This window comes from Pteropus vampyrus, unplaced genomic scaffold, assembly GCF_000151845.1.
Source record: "Pteropus vampyrus isolate Shadow unplaced genomic scaffold, Pvam_2.0 Scaffold1, whole genome shotgun sequence".
NCBI lineage: Eukaryota > Metazoa > Chordata > Mammalia > Chiroptera > Pteropodidae > Pteropus > Pteropus vampyrus.
The window spans coordinates 35,640,858-35,660,558 of NW_011888782.1; the positions used below are offsets into that span (position 1 = coordinate 35,640,858).

Sequence of the window (19,701 nt, forward strand, 5' to 3'; positions counted from 1 at the left end):
TGCATCATTTTAAGAACAAGCTTTAAGGTTAATGTAGTTTATTCCATTAACCTCTTCTTTCCTGGTGTCGAAATTTAGTATCCATCTTTATGCTTAGGTTCGAAGTTCTTTAGAAGGTACACCCACTTTGAATGTTATGTTTCTATAGAGGCCACCTTTAGATGGACAAGCCCATTGTCATTTTCAGATCCTGCTTATGAAAACACTTTGTAAATTGAAAACACTTTACCAGTGGTTAGCAGTGCCCATGGATACCTACCATTTGAAACTATGCCTAAGAGCAAGTGCCTTTTCTGTCTGCCCAGGTGTCTGCCTACTCTGCAGATATGCACAACCTAGCTGGGCTTTACCACACAGGCATCTCTTGAAAATGGGATTCTCTGGCTCCTTCATTTGCCACTTCCACACACCATTGACTAGGTTATCTTATAGAGAGCTGTTTTTTCACCCTAAGCAAACAGGTGCCTAGCGTAGCATATTCAGGGCCATAAACAGAAATGCCACTTCTCACACCTGGATGTGTTTCTCCTGGCTCAGTTAATGAATCATTTGTTATTGGAGACAAAGTAAGAATGGTTCACAGTCATCATATTTTTATCCAGCTTCCTCTGGGACCCAGGATTCATGACAATTTACACAAACTAGGACATCAGTTTCCTACTTCATATAACAGATGCTTAGGAATATAGTATTTTGACCTTTTTCTTTTTTGCATCTGCACAGGCAGTTATCAGTTCAAACTCTAATTCTAAAACTTACTAGCTGTGTAAATTTGAGCAAGGTATTTAGCTTCTCTAACACTTTTCTCATTCATAAAACAAAGTCAGTGTGAACTCTTAAGGGATACTGTAAGGAAAGCAACGACGGTTTCAACTTTCAAAAGTGAGAACTAACATATTCAATATTCCAAATATAATTCTAAATTTCAGACCATCTAAACATGATTACATTCATCACTAGTACAGATTTCTTCTGATAGCTTTGGAGAGTGTGGATAATTGAGTGTGCTTGGCATTAACATTGATGCTCTAAATTATGTGATGCTCATGGCTGGTCATGGAATCTCTGCCAGGTCTGGTTTTACAAACAACAGCAAGCCTGGGTGTGCTATAGAACATCTGTGAGCTAAAACTATACAACTTTCCTCATTAGCCTCCAAATGGGCATGCACCTGATTCGGCTCTTCACTTATTTGCTAATATATGGATAATAGCCCAACCAAGTTAAAAAAAAAAAGTTTAGGAGTTGGGATTTATAAAGAAAGCTTGACTGTGACCTCTAAGTAAACTTTAGTGAGTGTGATGGCCAACCTTTCATGAAAATCTGCAAAATTTGAGTGTCTTAGACATTTATTAATTCCCTACTTTGTGTCAAGCACTTATTTGGCCTTGGAGATATAAGTGATTGCTGCTCAGATCCATCTACTTTCTCCTGTCCTGCTTGGCCAGCCCTTTGGATATCCTTCCTTCTTCTTTCACCTGCTCCCACCTTTCCCTCTCCTCCTTATGCATTTACCCCCTTGTTTATTGAGCTACTAGTATGTACTAGGCATTATTGTAGACACTTGAGCTATATCTGTGATCAAGCAGAATATTTACCTTCATGAAACTTATATTCTAGTGGTAGAGAAAGATAGTTAAATATGTAATATAATTTCAGGAAGCGATTATGTGCTTCATCAATGTTTGACATGTCCCCTTCAGAAAAACAAAGAATTCCGGAGAGGGTCCTAATACACAGAGAGTTGGATTTCTCTGTTGATACCTGTAGTCTGAGAAGTTTGGTCCTCTTAGAGGCCCAGACCATAAATTTATTGTGCTTGCTTAAATTAGAAGATGTGGTTTCCCAATGCTGGCTGTGGTCTTCAGGGAAGAATAGAGCACAGTGGTCTTAGAAATCTCTCTCCTCTCCTCTCCTCTCCCTCCTTATGCAGTTAATTCAGCATGGATTCTATGAGCCATGTGCAACCTTTCTTTCTCAACTCATAGGCTAATACTGAGAAACTCTGTAGTCTGTATAAAGAGCGCTTGACAGAAGCAAGTGTAAAACTAGATGAAGTGACTCAGTTGGTGAATGACCTGACAGCCCAGAAGACAAAGCTGTGGAGTGAGAATGGTAAGTAAGCATGCTGCTTCATTTGTGAATGAGCCTCAATCCCAACGCACTGGTGGGGGGACAGAGGAGATAATGAACCAACCACTGAGTCTGAGTAGGCATTTAGAAATTCTCAGGGACGAATGAAGCCTCTGATACACCCTTGTCAACACACAGGCTCTTGTTTGGGAAGGATTACCTCTGTGCAACTTTGGGAGGCCCTGCCTATCTCTCTTCTATGTAGGGGAAAACCAAGATGCAGTTGGCTGAAGCAACACTCAAGATCAAAAGATGGTAGGGGGCTGTCTACACAGTCTACAAGACATGACATTTTATAATGTCTACCTCCTTGAAATTGAAACAGGCATTTTTTCTCATTTTTAAAAATAAACCCATGCTCTTTTTTTTTTTTTTTTTTTTTTTATACTCAGTAAAAACCATAGTGTTTACAATGGCCTACGAGGGCCACATGATTGGGCCCCTTATTACCTCTTTGACTTCTTCTACTCCTTTTCCTTCTCTCATTTCCCTTGGCCACACTGACTTCTTTGTTATTGTTTTGAACACACCAGGCACACTGCCACCCTGGGGGAAGTTAGGATATGCCTTATTGGGAAGGTGACATTTGAGCACTCCCCGCTGCTTTCTCTATGAGCTTCTTTTTCATAGTAATTAATACCTTAAAACAAACTACATACATGACATAATAAATATGATTGTCTCCATCTGCCAGAATTTAAGCTTCATAAAGTAGAGGTCTTTGTTTTATTCACTCATGTGTGTCAGTTATCTAGAACAATACCTGCTCCTTGATGCTGCTCTACAAATATTTGATAAATAAAAGTAGAAAATGTCCCATGGTTTACTTTCTATTATCAACCACTATTTATAGCTATGTGTTTAGGGGGTTCACTTTTTTGTTGTTGTATTTTTTCAATCTTTTATATCTTGGCAATTGTCAACATAAGAAACATCCAAACCTGTAAGGAATCTTCATGAGTTTATTTGAGCCATACTGATAATTGCCAGGAAGCAAAATCTCAACAGACTGAGAAAACGCTCTGGAGAATGGCGGTTTTGTAGCTTATTTTATACATTAGAATAATAGAAGGAGATATAAGGAGGGTTACATGAAATCCACTAGTGGTAGATTAAGGGGGTGGGAGAGAGCAAAGTGGGTACTGGATTAAAAGCAAAATGGAGAGATACTTCTTTTACTTTGGTGAGTACAGGGTAGTTAACATTTATAGGACAGAGAGATGGTATGCGGGTAGCAAGAGAACCATGAGAGGTTCTGTGGTCTCCTGCTCTGGTGCTTGTGCCCTGAGGGGTCTGGAAAAGAAGATTACTCCGATGTTCCGAGGGTCTGTTATCTTAGATACTAAAAGGCAATAAATAGGCTCCCTTAAGGTAAAGACTTACCTTTGTCAAGGAAGCTATATGCCTAGGATGTGACTACCTGCCATGACCCACTTTTAGTTAGGAATTTTTATTTTCAACCATCCTATGTGGTTACTTTTGGTCTCAGTTTGTAAGGCTCAAAATGCAGGCCTATTTTGAGCTTGTCAGGTTTAGAATGTGGCCCCTTTTTTGTTCATATAATCTATCTGGGGTTTTTCTTTGTCAGTTTGTTATAAGCTTTTTTATGTCTTGCATGTATTCAGTCACTTACAATGGCTTTTTCTAATCAAACATAAGAATCAAGTTTACTTAATCTTGCTCTGTAACTTATTTCTCTGCTATGAACAGTATGTAGCTAGATGTTTGCCTGTAATTAGAATTATTTTTAGTAATATATTTCCAGAGAGGGAATTCCTAAGTCAATGGAAATAATATGTTCTTGATGCCCAGAGGTGCTCACTTTAAAAAGAGAAAAGATCATTTGAATTGTGTAACAACCTCTGCAAGTGGATACCTCTGTTTCTAGATGCAAAATCTAGAGTCAAGGTTAAATTAAAATGAACTGGCAAAATTACAAATCTAGAAATCTAGAAAAGTATTTTTGGTTTTAGCAGGGCCATTGAATAGGATTCTTCCTATGCTGGCAACAGAATATATGACAGTTGGCCTTGTTACAAAATCCCCTTTTGCGATGTAGTCTGTGTGTGGACTCCATAGTCCAGAGACAAGACTGGAGAATCCCTGTATATATCTGGCCCTGAAGGAAGTGTCGAATGAAATTTGTTTTGATAGGCATTGCCTACCTCTCCCTAATTATTGGTATTAATTTTCTACTCACTCTTTTGATGAGAAAATTGGCAGTTAAGTAAGTGAAATGAAAGTGGGTCTGAGATGATAATTCTGCTTAGAATGCAGAAACTTTTCCTTCCTTTAATTCTTATTTTTACCTTTTGGCTTTTGGGTGAATTAAATTGTAAGTACTGCATATACCTATCCAAACCTCCTCTCTCCTTACTGGGTCTATGCTCCAGGTTTTTTTGCTGCTTTTTTGCTACTGCCACCAAAGTTTTTTCCTCATCCCCTGCCTTGTCAATTTATCATATTCTGCTTTCAAAGGAGACTAAGAGTAAATGTGATCAGTTAAGCCATGTTAAATGGGTTCTGGTTCTGTAATATAGGTGACATGTCAGTCTCAACCCTCTAAAGGACTGGCATTTCTTCAGAATCCTTTTAAATATAATGTTTTCACCCAGAGATTTTGAACGTTTGGCTCACAGACTTCCAGTGGTTGTCAAAACCCTTTCAGGGGGACTAGAGGTTAATTATATTATTAATTATAATTCTAAGATGCTGTTGTCTTTTTTTATTCTTTTGTCATGTGTATTGATGGTGCAAAAGCAGTAGTGATGAAAACTGCTTAAGCATTATCACAAGTTGAGGCAGTAGCAACACACTATACCAGTAATCCTTATATTTACCAATACATACTCAGTTTTTAAAAGTCAGTTTTACTTAAGAACATCCTTAATGAAACAATAAAAATTAATTTTATTACATTGTGACCTCGAGTGTATAATCTTTTTAATATTCTGTGTGACACAAACGGAAGAATACATAAAGCACTTCTGTTTCATACTGAAGTAAGATGTGTGATTAAGTTCTGAGCTGAGCTAGCAGTTTTTGCAGAGTATCACATTTACTTGAAAGAACGATTGGCAAACTATGCTTATTCAGGCTTAGTTATTTGGCAGATATTTTCTCAAAGATAAAGTGAGCCTGTTATGTCAAGGAAATAACTGACAACATTTGTTGCCAATAATAAAATTGGAGCTTTTAGGTAAAAATTAGATTTTAAAAAACATACATGCCATCATGAGCTTGAGCCCTCAAGTCTTAAAGACTTTTTTGATGAGACTCATGGTGATGTTAACAAATATGATTTTTTATATTGTGTAATGAAACGTGTCAACATTTGGAAGATCCGCATAATTTGGTGAACACATTTTTCAAATCACTACTGCATGATGTTGTAAAATCGTGTGAGTAAAAGATCCACTCAAAGTTTAAGGTATACTCATGAATTTTCATGTAACAGAGTAAAGTTCATTGATATGGTTTATTCCATATTTCAAGTAACCCTTAAGAAACTTCTGTTTACTGAGTTTTGGTGTAGCATCAAATATGATCACAAATTATCTGAAAAGACTATGGAAATATATCTCCCTTTTTCAACTACATATCAGTGACAGGCTGAATTTTCTTCATATGCTTCAGCGAAAGTAATATATTACTATAGATTGATATCAGAAGCAAATATGAGAATCCAGCTGTCTTTTATTAAGTCAGAGTTGTTTTTTTTTTTTCTTTTTTAAGTATAAATGTCATTTTCCTCCCTAATGTTTTTTGGTTTTGGAAAATATAGGTTTTTCCCTAAAAAATGTTAATGTTAACACATTAACATAGCATTAAGGTTCTTATTACTATTTTAAAATCAACTGATAGATATTTTAAATTCTTTTAAATTCTAATACACTGTTACTATAAAACCCACATAAATAAAATCTCTCTGAGGTCTTCAGTAATTTTTAAGCATATAAAGTGTTCCTGAGACCAAAAAGATTGAGAATTGCTACTTTAGCTCACACAGGTGCTTCCTTATAATGCTGAGAGTTTTAGAACTTGTTGTAGTAAGAGAGATAGGGGTCATAAATATTTGGATCTTTATTGTTACACTAATTGCACTATAGAAGCAACTTCTTTGCCCAGAATTGGCTCAGCTTTTAGTACCATTTCTAATAACCAAGGCATTTCTGTCCTATTATTAATGAAATAAGCTAATGAGCAAGGGTAGACTAGAGTATAATAGAATTTCCCCTTCTCATGGTCACATTCTCTACTATTTAATGACAACTTATAATATTTATTTAGCAATTAGTCTACAAAATACATTCACACTCATTTAATTTTCATTAACAGTCTTTTATTGTTATCCTCATTTTATAAATAAGGCCAAGAAGTATAATTATCTAAAAATTATATAGTCAGAAATTGATAGAGCCACACTTAATAAACATGGCATAGAAGAAAGAATGTGCTCTTGAAATACCTCCACCAATTACTGGCTGTGCATGTTGTTATCTCAATCATATTAAGCTGCCCTGTTTCTCCATTTGCAAAGTGGGTAGTCTAATATCAACGTTATCAAGGAGTTATGGGAATTAAAATAGATGATATGCACAAAATACCTACTGCATAGAACATTCTCAATAAGTGGTAGCTAATATTTTCTGTTATCAACTCATACTTATTACTAAAAATCAGTTCTTTGTTAGGGCTCTCTTGTGAGTCCTGGGAAGGATCATTGCCATGGTTTTGCTAGTAACTGGACTCTCAAACTCTTTCTAAATATCAGAAATATGTGGGTAAGGGTCATTCTGGTTGCCCTGGAGGAGGCAGTGTGTGAGGAAGACCATGAGTGACTGACTTTGTGAAATCTTTATGTAGGTGAGTTCCTTAGGAAGCTGGAAGAAAAGGAGGCTCTGATAAACCAACTTTCCAGGGAGAAGAGCACTTTCACTCGGCAAATTGAAGAACTGAATGGGCAACTGAAAGAGGAGACCAAAGTAATGCATTTATTATTTCTCACCTGTAGCTTGACCGTATGTTAAAAAGTGCTTGGTGGGTCAGCCTGAATATCTTCTCATGTAAAAGAAGAGGGGAGAGTGCTCTAGAAGTTATGGGAAAACTTGTTGGAACTTATATGTGCTGGAAAAGACTCTGATCACTGAAGGATCTTTTTCAGTGCTTCATATTGCTTCTTTCGTTTGTCAGGTTTAGAGCAAGCAAAGGATGCTGCTTCCACTTTGCACTACTACCAGAACAGAAAGTCAGGAAGGCTCTTCATGAATCTTTGATTTTGAATTTCACCAGTGGAATTAAACAAAAGACCAGAATGAAATCAGTTTTGAATTTCACCAGTGGAATTAAACAAAAGACCAGAATGAAATCAATATTACTTTCAAACTGTCAATAAGTTATAGATATTAGTAATTTCTTCCTAAGAGAAAATATAATGTTGCTAGTGACCCTAGTAAAAGTGATTCCTTAAGGTGAAAGCATAGTGACTAACGTGAAAGATGAATTCTTTGAGCTCTTGTATTTCAAGCCAATTCTTAGTTTGTCTTTAACACATCTTGTGGCTAAGACCCCGCAGTACATCACTTATATATAATCTTACTGCAAAGGCATCTACTCTGAGGGTGAAGATCATTGAGTCTTCAGACTTCTGTTTTTAAATATTTTATTTTATTCTCTCTACTTACCTTATTTTCCATATTATATATAAACTTAAAATTACAACCATGGTTTATGCATCAAATATCATGCTAAATACTTCTCTCATATTGTCTCAATCTTCATATGTCTTATATAGCAGCCAGAAAGCATGTCTTATAAAGCATGAAGAAACCAAACTCTGAGACGACAAATAACTTGCCCAAGGTTATACAGCTAGTAGTAGACTGTGAAGGAATTTAAGCAGGTAGTGAGATGATTTGATTTATATTTTAGAACATCATTCTGGTGGCCTTCCCAGTGGCTTCCAATTGGCTTACAAGGCCCCCTTGCTCAGGTTCCAGCCTCCTCCTGTGACCTTACCTCGTGCATCTGCTTCCCTCATTTACTCCCCTCTAGTCACCATGGCCTTCTCTCTGCCTTTTAAAAAGCCACCATCATTTCTGCCCTAGGACTTTTGTAGCTGCTATTCCCACTGCTTGAAGGCCCTTCCTTTCCCAAGGTCTTTGGGGATGATGAGAGGGAAACAAACATTCTACATCGTGTCAGTCTGTTTTATTGTCTTACTGCTGTTAGCTATTTTATTTATTAATTTGCTTCATGTTTTCTTTTGTATCTGCTCACTCTTTTTTGTCTCTTTAGGGCAAAGACTTTCTCCTTGTCCCATTTACTTCTCAAACACTAATGCCTAGAACAAGTGCTCAAAAAATATATATTAAATAAGGCAAAGGGTTCAGATTAGAAGCCAAATTAATCAGGTTCCAAAACCTGCACCCTTCTCAGGGTCATGGTGTATTGTTACTCCTCATTCACCATCCAAGGGTATCTGGCTGAGGCTGCTGTTAACTACCTCATGCTCTCAGAGCTGCATCTACCAAAGAATATGCCTTTTTTCTAATTTGCACAAAAGACACATGAGCAGTGGCAGAGAGACCTTGGTTCTTCCCAGTAGACTAGATCATTTCTTAGGAATTATGTTGCTAGGTTAACCAGACTACCATGTAAGTGTTAAAAATGTTCACTTAACCCATCTCTGCTGTCCAGTAAATATGGTAGTCACTGCTACAATACAGGTACCTATCTGAATTTAAATGAATGTTAATTAAAATTTAATAAAATTTTGGCCACACATTGTACTGGGGACATTGTGAGTATTCATGACTAGTTTTGGCCACACATTGTACTGGGGACATTGTGAGTATTCATGACTAGTGGTTACCACATTGCACAGTGTACATGTAGGATGTTTTCATCACTAAAGAAAGCTCTATTGGATGATGCTCTGTTAACGTGATGAGATAAAGTTCTCAGACTGACTTGTGAAAGAAAAAGATTTTGTTTTCCTCATCAATGGAATGAAAAGGCTAGACTAAATCTCAGTGGTCCTTTCTAGTCCAAACAAGATCTGAATCTTATATATTACTAAATATGAATCGTATTGCCTGAACAACAGTGAATGTCCTCCTTGCTACCCTTGCATTCTTCAATATTCTGTTGCCTGAACAATAGTGAATGTCCCCCTTGCTACCCTTGCATTCTTCAATATTCTATTGTTGAAGCCCACATAGTCAGGCTGGCATTTCCCAAAACAGAATTTTCTTTCCTGTTTTAAAAGCAGCAATTAGATACTCGATTCTTTCTCATCTTGTCCCAAATTCTCTTCCTGGTATTATCTTACTTGGTTCAGGTTTGCTTAAATTTGTGGCAGGCTGTTATTAACCTTATCCTAAAAAGAAAAAAAAAAAAAAGTCACCTCCGAGCCTTTGTTGTTAATGGTGCCTTTTTCCAATGTATGTTGTGTCCCATATAGTCACAGAGTGCCCTGGCACAGGCCCTGCGGTCAGCCAAGCATGACTATGACCTTCTACGAGAGCAATATGAGGAAGAACATGAGGCCAAGGCTGAGTTGCTCCGGGCCCTCTCCAAAGGCAGTGCTGAGGTGGTTCAGTGGAGAATGAAGTATGAAGATGACACCATCCAGAGAACTGAAGACTTGGAAGATGCTAAGTGAGTAGGGCAAGGCTACCCTGAACTGGAGTTAGTTACAAAGAGAAGTATGAGAATAGTGACTGTGTCTTTAAAGCCTCATGCGTGTATTTAACAAATACTTGCCAAGTACATGAACAAGCCCAGGACCTAAGCTGAAAAGTCACCACTGGCAAGAAGGACATGCTCTAGTAGGGTTAAATAAAAATTATAACACAAAATGATAAAGACTACAGTGAGGTTGTAAAAAGGCTCTTTCTAGTGGCACAAAGGACGTCTTCATAGAAGATGCGACTTTGAGATATAGTTTGAAAATGGGCTGGAACTTAAAACCCTATATTTTATTTGGAACGCCAAAATAATTGAGTCCATGTACGTACGGGTCTCCATACATTAAAATCATTGTGTCCCTAGCGTACAACTCGTAGGCTACAAAGTAGTCTGTGGAGATGGACAGGAATGGTTGGAAACATGTTAGGATCATGCTTTATGGGACAGAGGTTTCTTTGAAAAGAAATCACCTTTAGAATACCTCTAGGGTTAGAATATCAGTTTTATAGCTAACACTACATAGAGGCTTTAGAAGTTCTCAGAAACTACAGAAGTTTGGGGCCCCAAAGAATCATGACTTGGTACCAGTATGTAGCACTGTAGCATTTTTCTCAGAGATCGAAGGACTGTGTATCTTTGAGAGAAAATGTCAAACTAACTCCAGCTTATAATCATTAAAGATTTACTAAAAAGAATGTGTCCCTGGCTTGGTAGCTTGGCAAAAATTGAGGGCAGATTAATACATTTCTTTTTAGCTTCCACCAAAGATATTGTTTTTTAGTTCTTCACTTAAATCTTTGAGATGTATTACTGCGCAGTTGTTGAACGGCTGCTGTATCCTGTTTCAAAATGGGTACCAAGTGATCCATCTCTATAGCCACAGCAACTTAAAAAGGGCTTTGGGATGACAGATACAAAAATGCCTGCAGTAAATGTTTTACAAACTATGGAACACAGAAAATTAGGGATTTCAATTGAAATGGCTCTTCATATTCAAAATAAGGCATTTGCTTCCAAAATAAGATTTTTTTGTTCTTCTAATGATTAAAGAATTTGAGTGAAAGTGCCCACCAGTCATTCTGTTTGATGGTCTTTTTTGAGGGGTAGAAAAGATGGAAAGTATATAAACTACTTTATGACCACATGGATTTATTGGAACTAACAAATTGTTCTGTCGTACATGACAACTAAAGAAAAATAATTGCCAAGCACAGTAATATCCGAATACTATTTTTGCTTTAAATTTAGTTAAACATCGATTAAATAAAGCATTGTCTTTATTATGTTTTCTCTCTAAATCACCTCAGGGAGGTAGAACAGCAGAAAAATTTTAGGATTCTATTTTTTTTTCATTAGAAATTTGAGGATCTGTCTGCTTTGGTTTCCAGGCTCAGGTTCATATGGATTAGTTTACTGGAGTCTAGCTCACCTGAGACCCAGTTTACTGCTTCTGAGTTCTACGTGCCCCAAGGATAGAGATGCAGTTTCTTAATCTCCCATAGTCCATTGGATATTTTAGACAACTAAGTAGATACTTATGGTTGGCAAGTCAAGGAGCAAAATGGTAGCAGTATTAAATATAGAACAACAACATCAGTGAAATGAGGGTGACCAACTTGTCCAGTTTATCTTGGATGAGCTTGATTTTAGTCCTGTGCCCTGGTGAAACCTCTTTAATTCCAGGCAAACCAGCATGGTTGGTCACCCAAAGTAGAATTCCTATTTTCTGGTACCAATGTAGCATTTCTAAAATAGTGAAAACACATGTAATTATTTTATAAGACTCCTCTTTTAGGTGGGGTGAAACATCAGAATCTCCTGTCTTTTTTTTTTTTTTTAGCTTTATTGAGATAGAATTGACATATAACATTGTATAAGTTTAAGATGCACAATGTGATGAGTTGATACATGTACATATTGTGAAATCTTTGCTCCAATATGGTTAGTTAACACATCCTTTACCCCATGTAATTATCTTTTGTTGTTGTTACGGTGAGAACATTAAAGCTTTACTCTCATAGCAACTTCCAAGTATATAATATGGTACCATTAAGTATAGTCATCATGTGGTACATCAGAACCTCCTAACAGTTAAGAAAAAATGAATGAAAGACATGAAGTGACTATTTAGAAAGCTAGTAAGTAAAGAGTAGTCATTAGAGCCCGGCTCCTTCCTGGATGCTGAACACACACTGGTTTCTTGCAGGATTCCACCAAAGGGGCTATGTGCCCACATTGCTCTGTTGGTTTAGTTGTGTGGCATATGTGAATTCCTGAGGAACTTCTTCTGTTTAATAACAGTAAATTGGAAAAAGCTGTGGTGCACACAGTACTTTTTACCTAAGACTTGTGATGCATGACTAAGAATGGCACTGCCAGTGTCCCTGCAGGAGATGTGAGCAGGAGAACACGTTTCATCCATTAGAAAGCCCAAAAGCGCTGTATTGTGAGGGCGGTGGAAGCGGCACTTTAATAAACCACTCCATTTCAGGGAATGTAGATGGGGGCTAAGTACCTCCTAAGAGTAGTGAGACCTATTATATGAGCATAACGATGGGATGGATTTGTGTGTATGAGGTGGAAAAAACATTCAAAGAAAATTTTGGCATGTTTAGGAGCCACATGATAAGAGGGAGAGAGAATGAGCAGGAAAGAGCCAAAGAATGTTCCTGGGAAGCAGCGTAGCCAAGGAGCTCTTTAGAGACTAGCTGTGCCTAAGGATTCTTAACAGTTGCTTACTGTTGTTGGGGTATTCAGTACAATCTTTCTCTTTCTCTCATTTCTTACGAAGTCATCAATAAAGCCTAATTGCTTATTTGAAGTTTAAAGTAAGAAAATACATACAGGGATTCAGAGATCCTGAAGTCCAGGTTGGCGAAGTGAAGTGTAGGAGAAGATAAAGGACCTGTAAACACAGGAGCCAGGGTATGATGGCCAGTAGATAACTGGGTTCTATAGGCCCAAGGAGGTCATTATCAGCCATGAGCTGCTTTTGCTTTATACTGTTAAGCTGACATCAGGGGCCACCCTATTTTGCACCCAAGCACTGTCTTTAATCAAGGACACACTGGATGAGCTCTTGAAGACTGAAGCTTCACTTGCTCTTTGGGTCTCCCCTTCTCAGGAAGAAGCTGGCAATTAGGTTGCAGGAGGCTGCTGAAGCTGTGGGGGAGGCCAACGCCAGAAATGCCTCCTTGGAGAGGGCCAGGCACCACCTGCAGCTTGAGCTTGGGGACGCCCTGTCGGACCTTGATAAGTCCCGCTCCATGGCAGCTGCGCTGGACCAGAAGCAGCAGCACTTTGACAAGTGCCTGGACGATTGGAGGCAGAGGCATGAGGAGTCTCAGATGATGCTGGACGCCTCTCAGAAGGAGGCCCGGGCCCTCAGCACCGAGCTCCTCAAGCTCAGGAACGCCTTCGAGGAGAGCACCATGAACCAGGAGACCCTCCAGAGGGAGAACAAGAACCTCCAAGGTACTCTGAGCCAGGCTTGGACTGGAGCAGGAGCTAGAAGCCCAGAGAGAGCCCCAGCTTCAAGGGCGAGGCTGTCCTTCGTGGGCATGGTTCCACTCAGGTGTTAACTTTTCCATTTTTAATATTTAAAAATAAGTTACTAAAGATATTATTTTTATGAAATTCTAAAAATGAGACTATCTTTCTATCTTTAGCCCCAATTCCACTCTGTGAAGGAAGCCACCATTAAGAATTTCTCTATATCCATGACCTTACCAAGACTTACCATGCATATATCATTGCATGGATTTTTTAAACTCAAATTACATGTTCTTCTACGCCATTTATTTTTCTATTTCTCAATACGTTTTCTAATTTAACAAATACTAAATGCTAGGCATTGTTTTATATACAACTATTCGTTGTTTAATACTCAGAACAATCCTACATGTTAATTTCCTTATCTATAAAATGCAGATCAATATTGAGTCATGTAAGGTCAAGAACTTATCCAAAATCACAACAGATAAGTAGCAAATCTGAGGCTTGAGTCGAGCCAGCTTGATTCTGGCATGTACACACTGAGCTATGACACTATAACTACTGAGCTATGACACTTTCCCATGTGCTCTGTGATTCTTTGCATGCCTATGCATGGAGACTTACCACGTGTTTGTTAATAGCTGCATCGTGTTTTATAATAAGGATGATTAACACTTATTTAAGTAGACCTTATTCATTTTAGATATGATTTTTCACAATTATAAATAATCTTATATTGTACATCTCTGTACATAATTCGTGGACATGTAAAAATATTTTAGGATTGAGTCCTAGAAATGAAATTGCTGGGTTAAAGGAATGAATTTTTAAATTTTGAGACACTGCCAAGCAGCTCTTCAAAGGGGCTGCCGACTTACACCATCACCTACAGTGATGTGCGTGAAAACTCTAAGGTGCCCTGGGAGCGAATTCATTACTATTGGAGCCATAAATAAAACTTGTTTTCTATGTAGACCTACACAGTCCACGATCAGGTCACTGAATGGGCATGTGAGAGGTGCTGGAACAGTGGTTAGAAAACATTAGCTGCATCTGAATCTCCTGGAGGGCTTGTTAAAACACAGTTGGCTGGGCCTCATCCCTAGAGTTTCTGACTCAGTAGGTACAGGAGGGTGTCTGAGAATTTGCATTGCTAACAAGTTCCGATGTGAGGCCAGTGCTGCTGGTCTGGGGACCACACTTGGCCTGGGATGGGACTTGGGCAGAGGTCTTTTTCAAAAGCTCTCCAAATGATTCTAAGGTGTGGTCCCATTGGAGAACCACTAACCTGAGTTTTCTCCTGGGAACCCCTCTTCTGGAGAAGAATTACAGGGAAGGATTTATTATTCACATGATAATTACCATCTAACATGTTTCTTTTTGTAACTTAAAAATTCTTGTCATGTCACACCACAGCCCGCGATCTCTGAACCAGGAGGGCAGGCAAGCTCTTGAGCTCATTCTACTGCCTCTGGACTGTAGCTAATTCCCAGAGCTGCTTGGCCCTAATCGGCACCTCTTAGGTCCCTAAGGTTTCCTTCCCGAAGAGGCGAAACAGTATCAAGTGGTGGATATGGCAATAGCAATACCAAGTGGTGGAGGTTTTGTCACTTATGGATGCCATACTCTGTCAAAGGCTTGTGTTTATGAGAGTTACCCACAAACCCTCAAGTGCTTGAGCTCCCTCAGGATCTTTGGTCTATCTGTGCACATTGCATTGGTTTCTGGCAGACAATGACCCAGTTTATGCTTAAGTTCCTATCCTGTTACTGAGCGGCAGCTGACAAAACAGCAACCACTGGTAGTGATAGCTAAGCTCTTACCCTGAAAGTGTAAGGATTCCAGGTCTGTGTTTTGGAGCACCGCCAGGTAGAATCTGGCATGGCTCTGGAGAGCAGGACCATCATGTAAAGTTGTACAGGTTGTTCACTGCACAATCCTCTAAAAGGCACCATCCTCACCAGTTGCTGTAGGCAACTTTCTGACAGATGACAAAATATGTTGAAGAGATGCCTTTGTCTAATTCAAAGCCCATGTGTGCCAGTGGTGGCCTTGCCATTCGTTTACCAAGGATGGCATGACCACAGTCCCAGTGGAACTCTGGGAATAGTCTGTTGTGCTTGATATCATGCACCTGAGACTGGTTCCTTTCACTAACTTTGCTTTTTTTCCCCCTTTCCAGAAGAGATTTCTAATCTGACGAATCAGGTGAGAGAAGGAAAAAAGAACCTAAGTGAAATGGAAACGGTCAAGAAACGGATTGAACAAGAGAAGACTGAAGTCCAGGTGGCACTGGAAGAAGCAGAGGTATTTAACCTTCAGGGAGCAAAGAAGATTTTTCTTGTGACAGAACAGAAGATCTGCATTCTAGTAATAACAACAATAACAGTGATATTTATTCCTGTTAACTACATGCTAGGCACTATGCCAAGTGCTTGTTATGCATTATTTTATGTAATCACCCTAGCAAACTATTGTCTCTTTTTACAAATGAGGAAATTGAGGCTAATAGAGTAGGATAAGCAATAGTGGACACAGATTTCCTGGTTGTAATGCAAACAAGAACCCAGGAACCATGTTTACTTGTTCACCAATTTATCCCTAGTGCCTAGACCTTCACTACTCAAAATGTGGCCCAAGGACCAGCTGCACAGGCGTCACCAGGGAGCTTGTTAGAAATTTAGACTCTTGGGCCTTTCCTTAGCTCTGTGGAATCAGAATCTGCATTTTAACAAGATCCCTTGGTGTTTCATATTCACATTAACATTTGAGAGAAGCAGTGGCCTAGAACACTGCCTTGTGTAGGAGAGATTCAATAAGTATTTGTTGAATGTTAAATGAATAAACATCTTCATACTTCCTCCTCTCTGAGCAATCGGTCAAAACACTTTATTTTACCAAAAAAAAAAAAACCAAACAAACAAACAAACAAAAAAACACTTTAGGTAATTTGTTTTTTGAAAGCTCATCTTTGTGCAGGTTGTTTAACAGGAGTGTTTTCAGTGTTAAATGGTTTAAAAGTTCAGGAAAAAATCTCAGATTTTATCCCTAGGTGTTTGCTAGTGGTTGAAAACCCTTTTGCCAAAGAGGACAAAACTTAAAAGGAAGTCATCCTCTCACACTCATTAAGTAGTTAACAAGCTCTGCAAAACCTCTTTTCTCACAGCTAAACTTCATTTTCTTGACCCACCCTTTGAATGAGCACCCAGTCACATTAAAATGCAGCCCTACCCACTTACCCTCCAATAGAGAAAATGATTTTTAAAAGGCACAGCAGTCAGTTTTAGACGGGGCCTTTTGGAAGTGTGATAATGCAAAACTAGACTCCAAAGGACTGCTTTATGCTGAGCAGTGTCTGTTAAATTTATCTCATCACTACGTTTCTGTAAGAAGCCATGCCCATATTACCCTGCATGTAGAGCAGTCGAGTGGACACTGCTCTTGCCTTTTTATGCATAATTATTTTCCAAGGTGTGGACAATAAGGGGGCCACACACTAAATTTGACAAACTCAAGGGAGGCCTGAATGGCAAGCCTTACAAACTCAGAGTCTGAAAGTTACCACATAGGATGGTGTGAACATAAAAACTCCTAACCTAAAAGCAGCTCATGGCAGGTAGTCAAGACTTAGGCCTGTAGCTTCCTTGACAAAGGTCAATCTTTTCCTCAAGAAAGCCTATCTGTTGTCTTTTAACATCTAAAAAATCTCAGAGTAATCTTTTTAAAACTAATCAGGGTACAACACCAGAGCATGAGACCACAGAACCCCTCATGGTTATCTTATTTCTCACATACCATCTCTATGTGCTGTAAATGTTAATTGTTAACTCTTCTTTACTCACCGATGTAAAAGAAGTGTATGTCTCTCCGATTTCCTCGCTTTGCTTTCTCCTGCCCCCTTAATCTGTCACCAAAGGATTTCATGTAACCCTCCCCATGTTTCCTCCTTTTATGCTAATGTAGAAAATAAGCTGCAAGATCGCCATTCTCTAGAGCATTTTCTCAATCTATTGTCAGCAATTGTCAGTGTGGCTCAAATAAACTCATAAAAACCCCCTACAGGTTTGGACTTTTCTTATAGCGACAGAGTTCTACATTTTATATAGAATCCTTTCTTAGCAGTGTGGTGGTCCTTGTAAAATTGGTAAACCTTGTTTCATATATTTATTCCTTTTGGTTCTCTGGCCATCCTAGGTAAGACTTTCCAAAGCTACCACCTTAACCCAGAGAAGTAACTCCTATGATAGAAATTTCAAGCACCATGACAACCTAATGAGATATGATTGGGCATGGATGGTTTTAGTCCTGAATACCATGTAGACATCTCCGTATGTTAAATCGACTAGCGCAACAAAGGTGAGACTAAGGCTATAGCGCGCATACCATTTAGCACCACTAGATGGCATTCTATTCGAATTTTCTCAAGTTTTGTCTTCAGCCGTATCCGTAAATACTTCATCAACTTGGACATCTATTTGTAAAATTCAGTTATTTATTTTCCTGGGTGAGCCTTTATGAGAAACTTTATCAGATTATTTTTGAAGTCACAAAACTCAAATTATCCCAGGTCACCTTCTCAAAGATTTACTTTCTCAGTGCAATCTGGAAGGTGAGAGGTGACAGTTTCCCCTGAAGGAAGGAAGGGTGCTGTTCCCTAAGAGAAAATTGTTATCCAAGCATTTGACTTTGATTTATTTTCTTTTATATTGAAAGTAGTGTTGAGAGAACAGCAGCGAAGCCTTAAGCCATATTAAAATTTCCAACATCTTTATTTTTATTTTGAAATTGCTACTCAGTTTTTATTTTTGGTATGTACTAAGCACTCCTCAAAAGTGGCTACTATGAAAATTATTCCTGCCCTCAGGATTGTCTGTCAATTGTTAACTGACCAATAGATTGTCAGTCACTCCTTATGCCCTTCATAAATATCCTCTTCAGTATCCTCCAAGTGTTTGTTTTTGTTCTATATAAATTTTATCTTTGAAACAGGCTTTAAAAATTTAATCAAAGCTACAATTTTAAACTTGACTCATCTTTATAATAACCCTTGCAGTAATTGCCTTATATTTAAATATTCAAAGGGGCAGGAGATCACCCTACCTGTCAAAGTAATCCATTTGATGTAGCAGTAATAATTATGGTGATAATGGCTCACACTGAGTGTTACACATCAAGTACATCCTAAATTCCTTTATTCTCCATATGACAGTATTGGGACACTGTCCTGTTTCTTGCTCTTTGAATGCTTTCAACTTTTTCCATGATATCCAGAACTGAAAGATTCCATGTGGAATTATCACCTTCCTTGTTCTAGCTTTGATACTTTCATTGATTCATCCCAAAGATAGAATTAATTAGAAAGAGTCAAGAGTAATAAATTAAAAAGTTTAGAGATAGTCAGACAAGATTGAGATTTTCTACTTTAAAAAGGTTTTAGAACTCTAGTCCTTGAACTATAGCTGAAAACCCTAAGAATGTCAAAGTTATAAGTGACATGACAAATAAAAGTAATCACTTGTCTCTCATCCTGTTCCCATCTTCAGGGACCTGATTTGAACTTAGATTTCTCCCAGCAAATCTAAAGAAAGCTACATTAGTGACATACATTTTGAGAAGAAAAAAAAGTTTGTCTCAAAGTGGACTTAATTTAGTGCTTTTTATTTATGTATTTCAGGGAGCTCTGGAACGTAATGAAAGCAAGATTCTTCGTTTCCAGTTTGAACTCTCGGAAACCAAAAAAGAACTTGAAAGAAAGCTTTCAGAGAAAGATGAAGAAATAGAAAATTTTAGGTATTTAAGATTATTTTGATAAGCAACTTTTGTGTATTTTAAAACTCTTGACTGAACAGAACTCGCTGTGTTTGACTACTTTTATGACCTCTCTTGGAATATTATCAAAGAAACTTAGTCTAAGCTTACACTAGAATCATTCTAGTAAGCTCACCACTGTTACTATTAAGGAATACCTTTACATATTTACTGTCAATTTTTATGATTTCAAAAAAATATTTGAGCAGCTTCTACTCTAATACAAGACTCAAAAAAGACATACACAAAGCATAACTGTATGTACAATTACTGTGTATATTGTCTGGGTCTTTGTATAAAAAATTTCTTGGGAATTCAAGAAACAGGTAATGCTAAATAGTAGAGGAAAAGAATTAAATATGATGTTGTACATTAAAATTAATGTCAGATCAGAGTGACGTTTTCACATACCCCCTGCCTGTTCCTGTAGCCACTTGTCCGGGGAGGAGCAAGCCAAGAGCTAAGCTGCTTATTGAATCTCCGTTGAAGCAGCTGAGTCTTAATAGTCAGGAAACTGAATGAGACAGGACTCATGGGTGGCAGGATCTTTTCTGAGCTTCATCATTACAAGCC

The 19,701-nt window shown here is 38.2% G+C and overlaps 1 protein-coding gene across 1 annotated transcript in view; it reads left to right on the top strand.

Annotated features, from left to right (window-relative positions):
* The window catches only part of MYH15 (myosin heavy chain 15), a 129,018-nt gene that overhangs the window by 80,552 nt on the left and 28,765 nt on the right, over positions 1–19,701 (top strand). The window contains exons 29-34 of the mRNA XM_011355605.2: positions 1,989–2,115; positions 7,000–7,118; positions 9,599–9,795; positions 12,950–13,299; positions 15,503–15,627; positions 18,995–19,110. Coding sequence (XP_011353907.2) covers positions 1,989–2,115; positions 7,000–7,118; positions 9,599–9,795; positions 12,950–13,299; positions 15,503–15,627; positions 18,995–19,110 — 1,034 coding nt within the window. The remainder of the gene's footprint in view (positions 1–1,988; positions 2,116–6,999; positions 7,119–9,598; positions 9,796–12,949; positions 13,300–15,502; positions 15,628–18,994; positions 19,111–19,701) is intronic.